At 43.2% G+C, this 14,847-nt stretch overlaps 1 protein-coding gene across 1 annotated transcript; it reads left to right on the top strand.

The window, feature by feature from the left end:
• The first annotated feature begins 9,487 nt into the window (after window positions 1-9,487).
• On the top strand, window positions 9,488-14,579 carry LOC147434273 (pentatricopeptide repeat-containing protein At2g39620-like). Its single transcript, XM_086490824.1, has one exon. The coding sequence runs from the start codon at window positions 9,646-9,648 to the stop codon at window positions 12,829-12,831; it is 3,186 nt and encodes a 1,061-aa protein (XP_086346950.1). The 5' UTR covers window positions 9,488-9,645; the 3' UTR covers window positions 12,832-14,579.
• The last annotated feature ends 268 nt before the right edge of the window (window positions 14,580-14,847 follow it).

The following is a 14,847-nucleotide window of genomic DNA, read 5'->3' as shown; positions in this document are numbered from 1 at the left end:
TGTACCTCTCATTAGGTACGACCTTAGTTTGGACATCTATATTTTTGTTTTATTTTAAGCATTAGGTCATGCATAGACCATGAATAATGGCCCAAGAATAGAGGTTTTTCCCTTCCATTTCACTCCACACATTAGAATAAACGTTGCAATTAGTAAAAAGATCCATTTTCAACAACGTATGATGTGCATGTTTGGTGCCCAAAGAGTAGGAGAAATTCTTACCTCACCAAACCCTGTCATTCTGCCTCTTGTTGACTATCATAGATCATTTGATGTGCATATTTTTATTTTGTTGTAGAATAGATTGCAATTTAGAAAACATTATTTTGTGTAAATCTTTTTAAGAAAGAAAAAAACGTGGTCAAACTGCTTCCGTGTCAACCTCATTTGAATTCGTAACCTCTACCACACGCACATTCCGATCTGGCAAAGGTGAAACTCCTTCTACCCCTTGTAAAGGTGGTCTTGATCCATTTTTCCTTTGTAGAAGCCTTGGTTGTTGACTAGTTCCATCACCTGCATTCATCAATGGGTAATTCAAGCTAGGTCTCCATGGCTCCCCACGGGGCCAAGGATAATTATACATCCCATGTCTAGACTCTCCGTAATTTCAACATTATAGTAGTTGCATGGGTCGTGGCTCTTGCTCCTTAGTTTTCTTTGTTTGTCCCTTGGGACATGTAGCTTGTGCAAGATGAATTGACAAGTTGCTTAAGGATTCATTTAACTTTTCAATCACCTCAACTGTTACCTTAAGAATTTCTCTAGATGTTGATGCTTGCAACTTTCCCTTGGGTCTAGGATCCTCTATTGGAACTTCTCCTCTTAGGCACTTGAGTTTTCTATACTTCTCAATAGCCGTAGTTTCATTTGCATCAAAGGTACTAGGTATACCCACCTCAACTTTTATCTTGAGTGTGGAAAAGAGACCGGCTATGAACCTCTCCTTCTTTAGAAACTCTGCACCATCACTAGGGTCGGCAACATTTCTCACCCATACAACCCAAAGATGTAAAAACTCTTGTTTGTACATGTAGGAGTCATCTAGTTATTTTTGCTTGTGAGAAATGATGTCTTGCCATAGCTTTCGAGTGTTTTGGGGGTCAAAGAAGTATCGCTTGTAATGATCAATGACTTCCTTATAGTTTCCCTTAACTTGCTGAGATAGATAGTCAAACCAAGTGCTAGCATCTTTCCTAAGGACCACTTCAAACATTTCTAAGCATTCATCAGCTCCTATCACTCTTATTATGCAGCAAGCCATTTTGAAATTTGCTAGAAATAGCTCGGCATCCTCGCCAGGCTCTCCAAAAAAGAGAGGATATCTTGACATTTGGCGTTGGGCCTCCATTGAATGAAAAAGGTAAGGAGAAATAAGGATTCACATCACAGAGCGACCATGGACGAGGCAAGAAGGAAAAGGAGACCAAGGAAGCCAAGAGGACTCGACATCGTATCAACTTTCAAGACTTCCCTCTTGGACACGGTATGGCTCCATATAACTTGCTAGAAGACATGAGAGGTAAGGGTCTTGATATCTCATGGCCTCAATTTCTTGCATTATGTCCACAAGTTAGGAGGGATTTAACAAAGGCAACTAGCACTAGGAGAAAGGTAAAAGAGTGTGTTCCTGTTGTAAAAATTGCACAAGCTGAAATGAATGAGTACATTACACCGGTGCTAGATTGCTACATCAAAGGAAGGTTAATTAGGAAAGGTTTAGTGGATGGGGGTGCACAAATTTGCATCATGACAGGCTCATGCAAAGACTAGGCATGCACATCCATGAGACACCTGAAATCAAAGTAAAAAATGGCAAACAATAGCAAGGCTAGGTGCGTAGGCATTTGTAAATATGTTTTTGTGGAGGCCTTTGGCATTAAGAAGGCAGTGGATTTCTATGTCATTTCTACCAAAGGAAATGGCTACCCATTTATTCTAGAAAGACCATGGCTAATGAAAGTGCGAGCTTTGCAGGAGTGGGAGAGTGGAAAGTTAATTTGCATGAATGACAATCATAAGAAGGTTGAATTTGACATGAAGGAGCAAGGCCAAGAGGAGCTCCATGCAGAATCATCTCAACCTCTTGGCACAAAACTACGTCAGGCCGTGTCGACCTAATTGTGAAGTGTGAACTGTTTTGAAGTGAGTCTCTATTGTGTTGCAATAGAATCTTGACTTGGAGTGTCCAAGTTTGTTACATAAAACGTATTGAAATTTGTTGCAAAGATCAAAGCCCCAATACTCCAAGAAAAAGCTGGGGGTCAAACCATCCTCCCCTGGACAACTACCACGGGGGAGTGCTCTGAGGGCCTCATGGAGATCCTTTAGTTGGAGAGGAATCTTGAGTCTCTCTCGCATATCCTCAATAACAAGGCAAGGCGTCTGTGCCCAAACCTGCTCCCTGCATGCATCCTAGCACTCTGTCTGAGGCTCAACTAACAAAGTGAGACGGAGGAAGACTGGACATGCCATTTGGCCTGACAAATTCTCTTGCAACTTTCCAATGCTTCATGAACATGGTGTTTCAAGCGTTCTTTGGAAAGTCAATTAGGGTACTCATTGTTGATTTTTGCATTTATAGCTCAAAATCATTGCATCTACAGAGGGTAGAAGAAGGATTCAAGAAGCTATATGACATGGGAGGTCAACTCAACCCCGGAAAGTGCCATATAGGTGAGGATGAAGCGATCTGCTTGGTCACAAAGTTTCTTGCAAAGGCATCGAGGTGGATCCTTCAAAGGCAAAGGCTCTTATTGAGTTACCATCACCCAACAGTCTTAAGGAGGTCATCTCATTCATTCAAAAGGTGAAGTACATGTCATGCTCTTCTACTATCAACAATTGAGGTTTTGGTGCTTCAAAGGTGTGTCTAGGTTCTAGAATCATCGTCCTTTCACTTGTGCTGTGTGGTTTGGTGAATGCAAGGTGACTCGTATCTTTTCAGTTCCCTCATTTGAGCTTGTTTGAGAAAGTGGTTAGTGTGTTTTCATTGCCAAGTTTCTTATTCATTGTAAGAGGATTTTGTGGTGAGAGGTTTCCCACACCCTAAGACAGCGTGTGTGTGCTAGCAATGTTTACCATTCACTAATTGTTGATTTAGTTTATGCAAGCTTTGTGATAGTATACAGCCTTACCTTGCAAGTTGTCAATCAAATACTTGCACAAACTCCGTTCCTCTCTCTTTCTTCCCTTTTCTCTGACTCTCTGTTGCAAAATTTGGTGTGTGTCTTGGTGTGAGATCGTTTGTGTGTGTTTTGTTGCACCTCCTCTTGGTCGTGACAAAATCTCTCTTGTGTCCTTGCTCGCATCCCAGTAGGTGGTGCCCCTTCACTTGTTTGCCTATGGGTTTGTTGTTGTTGTTTCTTTCTTGTGGTTGCCCTAGTCCCAATTGAGCAGCACGGGAGCCCTGAGGGGTGTTTAGAAGTTGCCTCTCTTGTTGCCCGTCTCGGACCGCCTCAATAGATCAGTTAGGGGTCTAGATTTTGTTTCAGCTTGTTTTCCAGGAGTTTTGGTCTTTTCACACTGACATGCCTCCTAGAGGTATAGTGTCGTGTTGCTTGATATTGTTGTGTAGAACTTATATGGATCTCCATCCACATGGCTGAGGACAACTGCTTTGACAAAATGAGAAACGTCATACCTCCAGGTGTACTACTTTCCATGATTCGTGTTGATGAATATTTATAATTGCTGATTGTGGTTTTCCATGGTTTGATTAAGTGCATTTAGTTATGTTTTGTTATCTGTCATTATAGCTATATAAATTTGTCTTTGCTTAGGTTGATGAACTAGAGTTTAGTCTTATGGATGAGGATTGAGGTTAGGAGACCGTGACTTTAGGTTTACTCATTTACTTGACCACTAGTCCTAGTTGGTAAAATTATATGGGTGTTTGAGACCTTAGGAGTGTTTTAGGCATAGAGAAGCTTGCTCACTTCAACAACGAAAGAGACTAGTAAGAATACAAAGGACATGGAAGCAAAAAGAAAAAGTACCACAAAGGTAAAATCTTAAGCTGGACAGAAATCCAGGCTTGATTTGGTACCTCACTCACATGTATTGTTTATGGTACTAGAGCCCTTGAAGTTCCCAATATGGGCACTTTTCTTTGAAAAGCAAAAAACCCCGGACATACAAAATAAGCACACATGGCAAATAGTTTTGAATTAAAAAAATTTGACATGAAAAAGACTTCTATTAAGCTTAAAGTGAAAAATTCAAGCTCTTGTTTGGAGTTGTGAGAGTTAGTTGGCTAATCAAAGCTAAAAGGCTCAATTAGGGAATCTTTTATTTAGATAATCTTCCTAACTTCACTACTACTAGAGTAGTTGTTTTAACCGTAGCCATACCTACCTAATTGATAGATTCATCCATAAGCCCAAAACTCTTGATTGATTAATTTCATCAAAGTGCAATTTATTCGTCCTTAACAACAATGTAGCATTTCATAACTCTTTGCAATTACTCATATCCTCATGTACTTTATATTTCCCTCATGCTTTATTGCCATATAGTTCCGCTTTCATACTCTCACGGTGAATTTGTTGTGCAGACAATCTATCCTTGATGCTCTACCACCTCGAAGAACAAGCTTCACCTCACTAGCTTCCGAGGACGAAATCTACATTAAGAAGGGGGGCATGCTAACCCATGATGCCACCATTATTATTTTGTGCATATGTTTAGTCATGGACCGGGCTTGTCGGTCCAAGAGGTTTATAGTAAAAGGCTAGTGATCGCCAATGAAAGACGCACCAGACCCATTTAGCACTGACTGACAAATTATGGGCGCTCGTATGTGAAAAGGACGTCAAGCCCTAAATAAGGTTGTAAATTAGGGTTTTCAAGGAATTTTGAACGCGTAAGCTTTGCTCTGGTTTATCTCTTCTTGCCTATCTGAGAGAGAGAGAGAGAGAGAGAGAGAGAGAGAGAGAGAGAGCATCGACGAGCACAGCAACACAAAGAAAGACGAGCGGTGACGTGGCGGCTTCTTCTTCTCTGCGTGCACACAAAGTCCCTCGACGACAACACTATAGGAGGCGAGTGACACACCGCTTTGTGGACGTAGAGATTATTTGTATCTGTTAGGTTGTGTCCTTGTAGCCCTGCAACTTGCACACAGCATATAGCAAGTCCCTAAAAGTAGACAGTCCCTTTTTTGGTCACCTAAATTACCTCTAGAAGGGGTGCCCAAGATGTGTAAATAAGCTTGAAACCTCAAGCTATGGCATGGGTAATGTGATGTGGTGCTAGAGAGAGAGATGAGCTTGCAACTCATGCTACGCTGCTCCAATGGAGCCATTCAAGAAGTATGAATTGCTCACAAGCTAAGGGTGAAGTTGTTTGGTGCTATATTTTCATTGTTTCATGCACGTGACCCCCCCCTTGACCCTACCTTGTTGTGTGTGTGTAAGCGTTGTTTCACCTCCGCCATGCAAAGGCATGCAAACTCTCATGCAAAATCCATGGATGTGTATCCCTCAAAAACACGCCTTCTCTGATACCACTAAAAGGCCAAAGGCCTTTGAAGGTGATGATTGACATTCCCCCCAGCCAACCCCTCCATATACTTATGGCCCTTGGCCAAGGGAGAGCCCTCGTGCATGGCATGCCTGTGTGGCCATGCCACTGGCCCTGCCCTCTTATCCTTACTTAGGAACTTTGTCCAAACAAGCCAAGGTGTGCACAACCCCTAGTACAGGCAGTGCATGTGTGACACAACCCATGTGTAGACCCATGTGATAGCATGTGTAGCTTTCCATGTAGGATATGTGATGCAGACAGTGATGTATTAATCTGACACAACCATTGTTTTAAGCCTATATAACAGGCTTTGTATTTCTATTTTCATGTAGCATATTTAGTAGTTTATTTGAGTTTGCATTAATATCTTTCCATTACCCACACACACACACACCATGAGTGTCACACTCTTGCACCCTCCATAGATTCCTAACATCTAGTATCACAACGCTTAGGTTAGGGTGCAATTGAGTTTAAGCACTTTCTCTCCCAATCACACTAATATATTCTTAAATTAATCGAGGCATTAGTCCTTGCACTTTCTCATTTTCTCTCCCAATCACACTAATAGATTCTTAAATTAATCGAGGCATTAGTCCTTGCACTCTTTCTCTCATTACTAGTATACTAATTAAGCTTGGACATGCTATCGGCAATACCAATGAGCCACTACCCTTCTTAATTGGCTAGCTGACTAGAAGAGATCACTATTGCATTACTGCATTTAGGTCTCCAACTCTTCTTTCTTTGATCCCTCCATTAAAATCATTAATAACCTCTTAATTGAGCATGCATAAACTTTGCATTTAAAGTGTGTGAACTAGCATCCCTTGTCAAGTTTCCCCTTTTCCTCCACCATCTACAATCTAGTTTATTGCTTGTTGTTAGTCAATTTGTGTGTGCAAAATCCTCTCTACTATCTTATTAAGCTTTACTTCATGCTCTTTGGAAATTAGCAACAACTAACAATCTTCGAGATTCTTAACATTATTTGTGTTTGAATCATCTTGTTTGAGAGGATTTCATTAAGCCGAAATCCTTGCATTATGTGGATAACCCATTTTTTGGATTTCACAACCAAAAAGTGTGCTCAATACTCAGAAATTAAACTCTAGCATGGGGCTAGCACCTACAAATTGGAGGCATTCTCAAAGGATTACACTTGTAGCTATTTTTTGCACAGTAGGAGAAATATGTGAAGTCAGTCTCCCATGAATTGGCAGTGATAGTGATAGCTTGCAAACAAGGTATGGGTGAACCCCAACCTCATTTTTTGGAGTCATCTTTGAGGACCTGATTTGAGAACAGCTCGGTCTATGTGGACAGCTTGGTCCTGAAAAAACTCGTGGTTCGAAGGGAGGTGTCTTTGACCTCTCAAAGGCACCATAGTCTATTGATTCACTATAACTTTGTGGTCTCACCTTTGTGACAGTGTGAGCTCTTTGTAGTGGGTCACTCTTCTAGTTCAAAGTCCAAGAGGAGGTTTGTTGCAATTCTGGCATTTGACCTATATAGATAGCTGGTGTGTGAATCATCTCTTCTACAATCAGCAGTCCAATCATCATATGTGCATGTGATGGCACATGGTCTAGCACACTTGACATGGTGAGTTGTACAAGAGTCCAAGATAGCCTCTCATGTTTCTAGGAGCCACATGTGGACACTTTGTTGATTCCTTGACCTTTAAGAGAGATGTTATGTGACCCTTGACATGTGCACCTAACCACTTGTTACTACTACATAAGTAGCTTCTTCTTGTACATTTCAAGCATGTTGTTAGTTCAATAATCAAGTTATTATTTGAGTTTACATTCATTCTCTCTCTCTCTCTCTCTCTCTCTCTCTCTCTCTCTCTCTCTCTAAAATAAAATAATTAAGTGTGCCAATATGAATGCTTCACTTGCTTCCTAATCCTTTCATAAATAATGTCGCCACTTTTTTAAAGCATACACTGCTGCATATAGCTCCCTTTCATAAGCAAAATTATTCTGTTGTGTGTAGAATCAAGCTTCTGCAATCAGGGTATCATCAAGTAAGAATTGGACTTGTTGATATACCTAAAATTGATTTATGAACGAGGTTTTGGATGTTATGAATTTTTTATTATGCCTTTTGGTTTAACCAATGCTCTAGTTACTTTCATATTGCTCATGTATAATGTTTTGAAATTGTCTATCGTAAATTTGTCATTGTTTTTCGCGATGACATTCTAGTCTATATGGCATATGAGGAAGAGCATTTACAACATTTGAAGTAGGTGTTTGATCTTCTTAGGCAACACAAATCATATGTTAAATAGTCCAAGTGTGATTTTTTAAAGACCAAATTTTACCATTTGGGGCATATAATTTTTGCTCTAGGCCTTAATATGGACCAGTCCAAACTGGACACCATCCCCCCTTTTTTAATCCAAACTGACAATAGCGAGTATATTTATATATTAACCGAAAACAAAAAGTTACAATGAAGTCCATGCTCCACCCGAACCATGGTGTCTAACAACCACCAATCCAAAGGATTACCTTGTACATCGGCTATTAAAGGGAGCCACCCTTAAACCATAGACAACATCGGGAGACATGTCCTGACTTGAGGTTGTCACCAAGGAGAAGGACCTACCACAACCCACCCCTTGACCACCAAGCTAGGGTAAAGAGAGTCGAAAGCGTCATCTTTTCTTCGCCTTTTGCTTACGCAAGCTGGCAGTGTTTGTCTTGATACCCTTGACCTAGATGACTGACGAGGTCCATTTGTGTGCCCTGCGTTTCACTTACATGCGATTCAGGTTGACTAGAAATACTTGATAATCGTGACTCAAGGCCAGGGTTATCCATTGGCTCTAGTTTGTCCTGCTTCTCCTCGGTTTGATTCTCCATACTTAGTAGAGGGACTGACCGACGTTGCTGATTCCTTTTGTGTCTCCATTGTCGGGCATTCCTTCTCTTTAGCCACCTGCCCGCTTGTCCCAGTCTCTTCATTGGACACCATCCCTAAATGGTCTCCTCCTAAAAATTGGAAGAGCTTCAAATTTTCTTTGGATTTGCAAGTTTTTATTGTAGGTTTATTAAAACCTATGCAAGAATTGTTATTCCAATGACAAACCCATTGAAAGGAAAGGGCAAATCATTTCATTGGGAAGAGGATCAACGTCAAAGTTTTGAAGCACTTAAGGTTGTTCGAGCTACTGCACCTATCTTAGCTTTGTAGATCCAAAAAAACCTTTTATGCTTGAGACAGATGTTAACAATCGAGCTATTGGAGTTGTTCTTCTTCAAGAGGAAAGGCTAGTTGCTTAAGGTTCACACAAGCCAGAGACATAACATACGACAATATTAGCGAGAATGTACTTCAACCAACGATGATACCTCAATGTTAATGTAGTCGCCTGTGGGCTCGTCGATCAAGGACCAACGCACACTGCCTGTGTTTTACGTTGAAAGGTGACCCGGTAGTTTTGCTCTTTCGAGCGGTGGGGCTCGTCCAAACAAAGGTGGGTCCAGAGAGAAACACGATATATTTTGCCCAATCTATGCGTGCCACGGACGATGTACGCACCTTCCCCTCTTTCTTCCACGGGCCCGTCTAAACCCAGCGGTTGTGCCACAACACTATCTAGCTTGATGACCTGGGGACACTGGGATTGACGGTGCACATTGTTGCACACGGATCTTGAGGAAGAGCTAGAGTTAGCAAGAGTTTACCCAGCCCACTCATGCGCGCGATTTGAACCCAAGACCTCACACATGGCACCCAATGGTCTAACCGTGTGTGCACGTGGGATTTCTTGCCTCCAACGCTATTCCATTCTCTCATAAAGTGAACTCGGATAGGAGGAAAAGTAAACACGAACAATAAATAAGCATGGGCAAATCGGTCGGCATCCGAACTTTGCATGAAACGTGCTTCACTTTAGCACCATCGATCCCACCACTTCCACTTCATTTACTATCGCTTGTCAAATAGTGCAGACGGCGGATGTGTTCAGACAAGGACCCACCGCTTGCACTTCATTTACTGCCGCGTGTCAAATATTTGTGAGGGCCGTGCAAACCAAAAAGAAAAAAAGAAAAACAACGCATTGCGTATTGCTATTCGTAACCAGGAATTGGCAAGCTACCAATGGCTCAGACATTCAGAAGGTTATACATGTCAAGGCATGATGAGGGTGCTGCATATGTTGCCCTACTTAGGGCTTGCGCCCGGAACAAAGATTTGCAGAGAGGTATCCAAGTACACCATGATGTCATGAGGAGTGGACTACTCGACAAATGCTCAGATACTTTAGTTACCATGTATTCCAGATGTGGAGCTCTTGCTAAGGCTAAAGAAATCCTTGACATGTCTAAGAGCAAAAGTGTGTTCTCTTGGACTGCCCTTATCTCAGGTTATGCACAACGTGGACAGAGCCAGGATGCTCTTGATTGTTTCGAGCAAATGCAGCACAAGGGCCTCTCACCAGACGCGGTGACCTTTGCTTCAATCTTAAAAGCCTGTGCCAGCTTGGGAGCCGCCGAGAGGGGGGAGCAGATTCATGATGAGATTACCAGACAAGGCCTGCTTGGTACTGATGTTGTGCTTGGCAATGCGCTGGTAGATATGTATGCCAAGTGTGGCGCCCTTGCAAAAGCCCAGGCAGTGCTTGAGAAGCTTCCTGTTCGGGATGTAGTCTCGTGGTCTGCACTTATTGCAGGTTATGTTCAACAGGATGAACCTGAGAAAGCATTGAAGTGCTTTCGAAAAATGCAGCAGGAAGGCCTCTCTCCAGATTCTGTGACCTTTGTGTGCATCTTGAAGGCCTGTGGTAGCATAGGAGCAGTTGACAAGGGGGAGCAAATTCATGATGAGATTGCCAGACAAGGGTTGCTCGGAAAAAATGTTGTACTTGGCAATTCATTGGTGGATATGTATGCAAAGTGTGGGGCCTTTAGGAAAGCACAGAGAGTTCTTGAGGAGCTACCTGTTGCAAATATTGTTTCTTGGAATGCCTTGATTGCAGGCTATGTCCAACAAGACCAAGCTGAACAGGCACTGGTCTGTTTCGAGCAGATGCAACAAAAGGGTCTTTCTCCAAATGCAGTGACATTCGTATGCATCTTGAAGGCATGTGGAAGCATGAGAGCCGTTGAAAAGGGGGAACAAATTCATGATGAAATCACTATGCAAGGTTTGCTGGCAAACAATGTTGTGCTTGGGAATGCTTTGGTGGACATGTATGCCAAGTGTGGAGTTCTAGCGAAAGCAGCGCGAGCCCTGGAGGACCTACCTGTCCGGGATGTGGTTTCTTGGTCGGCTTTAATCATGGGTTATGCCCAACAAGGTGAAGGGGAACAAGCACTCAAGTGTTATGAAAGGATGAAACGAGAGGGTATTTGTCCAAATTTAGTAACATTTTTATGCATCCTTAAAGCCTGTGGTAGCGTACGTGATGCTGATAAAGGGGACCAGATTCATGATGAAATTGCCAGACAAGGCTCGGCGAAAAATGTTGTTCTCGGTACTGCTTTGGTTGACATGTATGCCAAATGCGGAGCTCTTGGGAAGGCACAGCAGGTGCTTGAAGAGCTACCTGTTCAGAACGTCATCTCTTGGAATGCCTTAATTGTAGGTTACATGCAACAAGGTCAAGCTGAGAAAGCCTTGAACTGTTTTGAATGGATGCAACTTGAAGGTCTTTCTCCAGACTCAGTCACATTTGGAAGTATTCTAAAAGCTTGTGGCAGCATAGTAGCTGTAAACATCGGGGAAGAAGTCCATCGAGAGATATTTAGACAAGGTCTACTCAGAAAGGATGTTGTGCTTGGTAACGCTCTAGTGGATATGTATGCCAGGTGTGGTGCCCTTCAAAAGGCACAAAAAGTCCTTGATGAGCTTCCTGAAAGGGATGTTGTATCCTGGTCTGCACTTATACAAGGATATGCCCAACAGGGTCAGGGGGACCAGGCAATTTGTTGTTTTGAACAGATGCAACGCAATGGACTCTCTCCAAATGAGGTAACATTTTTATGTGTTTTGAAAGCCTGTGGCAGCATAGGAGCTGTTGACAAGGGGGAAGATATCCATGAAGAGATATCTAGACAAGGGTTGCTGGAGAATAACATTGTGGTTGGCACTGCTCTCGTGGATATGTATGCCAAGTGTGGTGCTGTTGCAAAGGCACGACAAGTGCTTGAGAAGCTTCCCGTTCGCAATGTGGTCTCTTGGACTGCATTGATCACTGGATATGCCCAACTAGGCCAAGCCGAACAAGCACTGTGCTGCTTTGAAGGGATGCAACGTGAAGGCCTTACTCCAGATGCAGTAACTTTTGTCAGCATCTTGAAAGCCTGTGGCAGCATTGGAGCTGCAGACAGGGGAGAGCAAATTCATGATGAGATTGTAAGGCAGGGTTTGTTGAAAAAAGAGATTCTAGTCGGTAATTCTTTGGTGGACATGTATGCCAAGTGTGGCGCTCTTGAAAAAGCACAACAAGTTCTGGAGGGGCTTCCCAATCGAGATGTTGTCACTTGGTCTGCACTCGTAGCCGGATATGCCCAACAAGGCCAAAGTGACCAAGCACTTTGGTGTTTTGAACAGATGAAGCGTGAGGGACACTCTCCAGATGCATCAACATTTGCAAGCATCTTGAAAGTGTGTGGCAGCATTGGAGCAGTTGTCAAGGGGGAGCAAATCCATGATGAAATTTCTAGACGAGGGCTACTTGGTAACAATGTTGTGCTTGGGAATGCACTCATGGATATGTATGTGAAGTTTGGGGTTCTTGAGAAAGCACTTCACGTGCACAAGGAACTTCCAATTCAGAATGTCGCATCGTGGAATGCACTAATTGCAGGATATGCCCAACATGGCCAAGTTGAGCAAGCACTTGGTTGCTTGAAACAAATGCTCAGTGCAGGCTTCTCTCCGGATGAAGTGACCATGGTGAGCATTTTGAAAGCTTGTGGCAGTTCAGGCTCACCAGAGAAAGCCCAATCATCTCTGGAGGATATTAGCACAGATCATAGCATTAAACCAGATCTAGTGCACTACACTTGCATAATTGATGTTTTTGCGCGGGTAGGTCACCTTTATAAGGCTGTAGAAGTTATTCAGAAGTTGCCATGGTTTCATAGTAAGTTAGAACTTTGGTTAGCTCTTTTGGGTGCCTGTGAGAAGTGGGGAGATGTGAATGTTGGGAGATGGGCCTTTGAGCATGCAGTAGAAGTGGATAAAAACGATGGGGCAGCTTATGTTTTGATGGCTAATATATATGCAGCTGCCGGTATGCACAATGATGCCAAGAGTGTTGTAGCCATGAGAGGAAAATAAGGCATATATATGATGGCTAATATTCAGACAGTGTGCATAAGGATGTGGAAAATACTGCATAAGGATGTGGAAAGTATTACAGCCATGAGAGTGACAAATAAGGCATGGAGCATGCTGACTATTGGTTAGACGTTTGATCTAATTTTATTTCAACTTAAAAAGGATGCAGTTGCAAAACAGCATAAGAATTAGCCCACCCTGAACAAGGAACTCTGAAGGTGCTCCGTGTCAGCCAGCTGCAGCGTTCAATTACGGCAAGGAACAGCAGCCGGTGCGCGGCCCAAATTGCCCCTCGCGCCGACTTTGACAGGAAATTAGCAGTCTGGTAGAAACTGTTATGCAGACCTATGACGAGCATTGAGTGTCATGGTACCATTCATGATAGAAAATAAAAAGCTCATGTTAGGAGCAGAATGATGGTCCTGCGACTAAGGGCTATGGAGCTGTTGGGGTAGGGAAGGGACCTGCAGTGCCCTTTCCTCATAATGCAATCAACCCATTGGAGACCGGCAGAGGGCGGGAGCCATGGGGAGCTGCATTGTGGGGAAAGGACACTGCAGGTCCTTTCTCAGCCGTCAACTGTTGGGGGGAGGGGGAGCCATGAATAGGCGATGGCTTGGCTCATGCTGAGTTGGCGATCAGAGGAAGTTTGCAAAAAAAAGAACTCCTAGTTGCCGTGCAATGATTGCCAATGATGAGCTAAAATTCTGGCTGCTGAGTTGGAAACTGTTTACTGGCGTGCAGACTGTCAACCGCCCCTCTAAGATTTTGAACGATGAGGTGTCTTGCATCCTGCAGGCTAGTTCTGGCCAATAACGGGCCGGGCGGGATGGACGGCCAGTTCCGACCTTGACAGTGTAGGGAATGGTCCCTGCTGACCGTTCCTTGTTTTCAGAGCGACTGCATGGCAAACGGCGGATGCCGCCAGCCATTGGCGGGGGGCCTGAAAACAGAGAACCATCGAGCGACTGCATTACATGTGCTGAGGTGTCAACCATCGAGCGACTGCAGTTGAAATTTCGCGCTGGTAGATTGACGGATGCCCTGACCCTGGACTTTGACGGTGGGTGCTCATGGGTAACTCTTCATAGAAGGATCTCAAAAGACTGTCGCCTGTGTGTGGGATTCTAGTTTAAACTTATGGCAAACTCATTTCGGCAGCAATTGGGAAGGTGGGTCCTTCACACACGTTACCCTTTGTGAGGAATGTGGGTATATACATCATATGATCTAAATACATAATATGAAGGTTAAAATTGCTAAAAATGTAAACAAACAAGGGAACTAGGTTGTCACCTAGGTATCATCAATACACTCTCCCATGGGCCGTTGCATCATGGCATCAATCTCCTCTTAGGGGAAAACCCCCACGTCAAGGACATTGAGATTGGATTAGATCACGTGCACAATGTGATGCATCATTCGAGGCAGAACCATGCAAAATGGGGAGCTTATGACTTGCAAGACATTGGGTTTTGCCATGCAAAGATACCATACTCCCATAGGACATACCCCTCCTAATGGAAAAGCATTGTGCACATCATTCGAGGTATAACCATGCACAATGGGGAGCTTATGACCTGTAAGACATTGTGTTAAACCCACAAAAAAACAATACCCCCACAGGACATACCCCTCTTGTTGGAAAAGGTCACTCAATGGCAAGAATCAAACACACACCTCTACCTACAGATTTGAGACACATAAGAATAACCGTGCCAACAATGGTGTGATGGTGTACTAGCAAAGCGAGCATGCTAGACTTAACTGTTGTCCTTGTATTGGGGGGGTGTCCAAGAACCTTCTGGAGTTGTGTGCCTAGCAGTTATTCCTTTGTAACCATGCCTACCCTTTGTAACCATGTCGATTTTGGAATAGTTGTGAAGTTCAAGGCATAATTGTGATTAACTAAGCCTTGCGTGACCATGCAAGAGGCTTAGTTATTCATTTAATGCTATGTCTGGGCATAGTTGGTGTCATTAAATCTTATATCTAACCAGCCCAAATGATTTTCTC

The sequence above is a fragment of the Adiantum capillus-veneris genome, chromosome 19, assembly GCF_014529385.1.
Source record: "Adiantum capillus-veneris isolate H3 chromosome 19, ASM1452938v2, whole genome shotgun sequence".
Taxonomy (NCBI): Eukaryota; Viridiplantae; Streptophyta; class Polypodiopsida; order Polypodiales; family Pteridaceae; genus Adiantum; species Adiantum capillus-veneris.
Note: the sequence above shows the minus strand (reverse complement) of the source record. Positions and strands in the feature narration are given on the sequence as shown.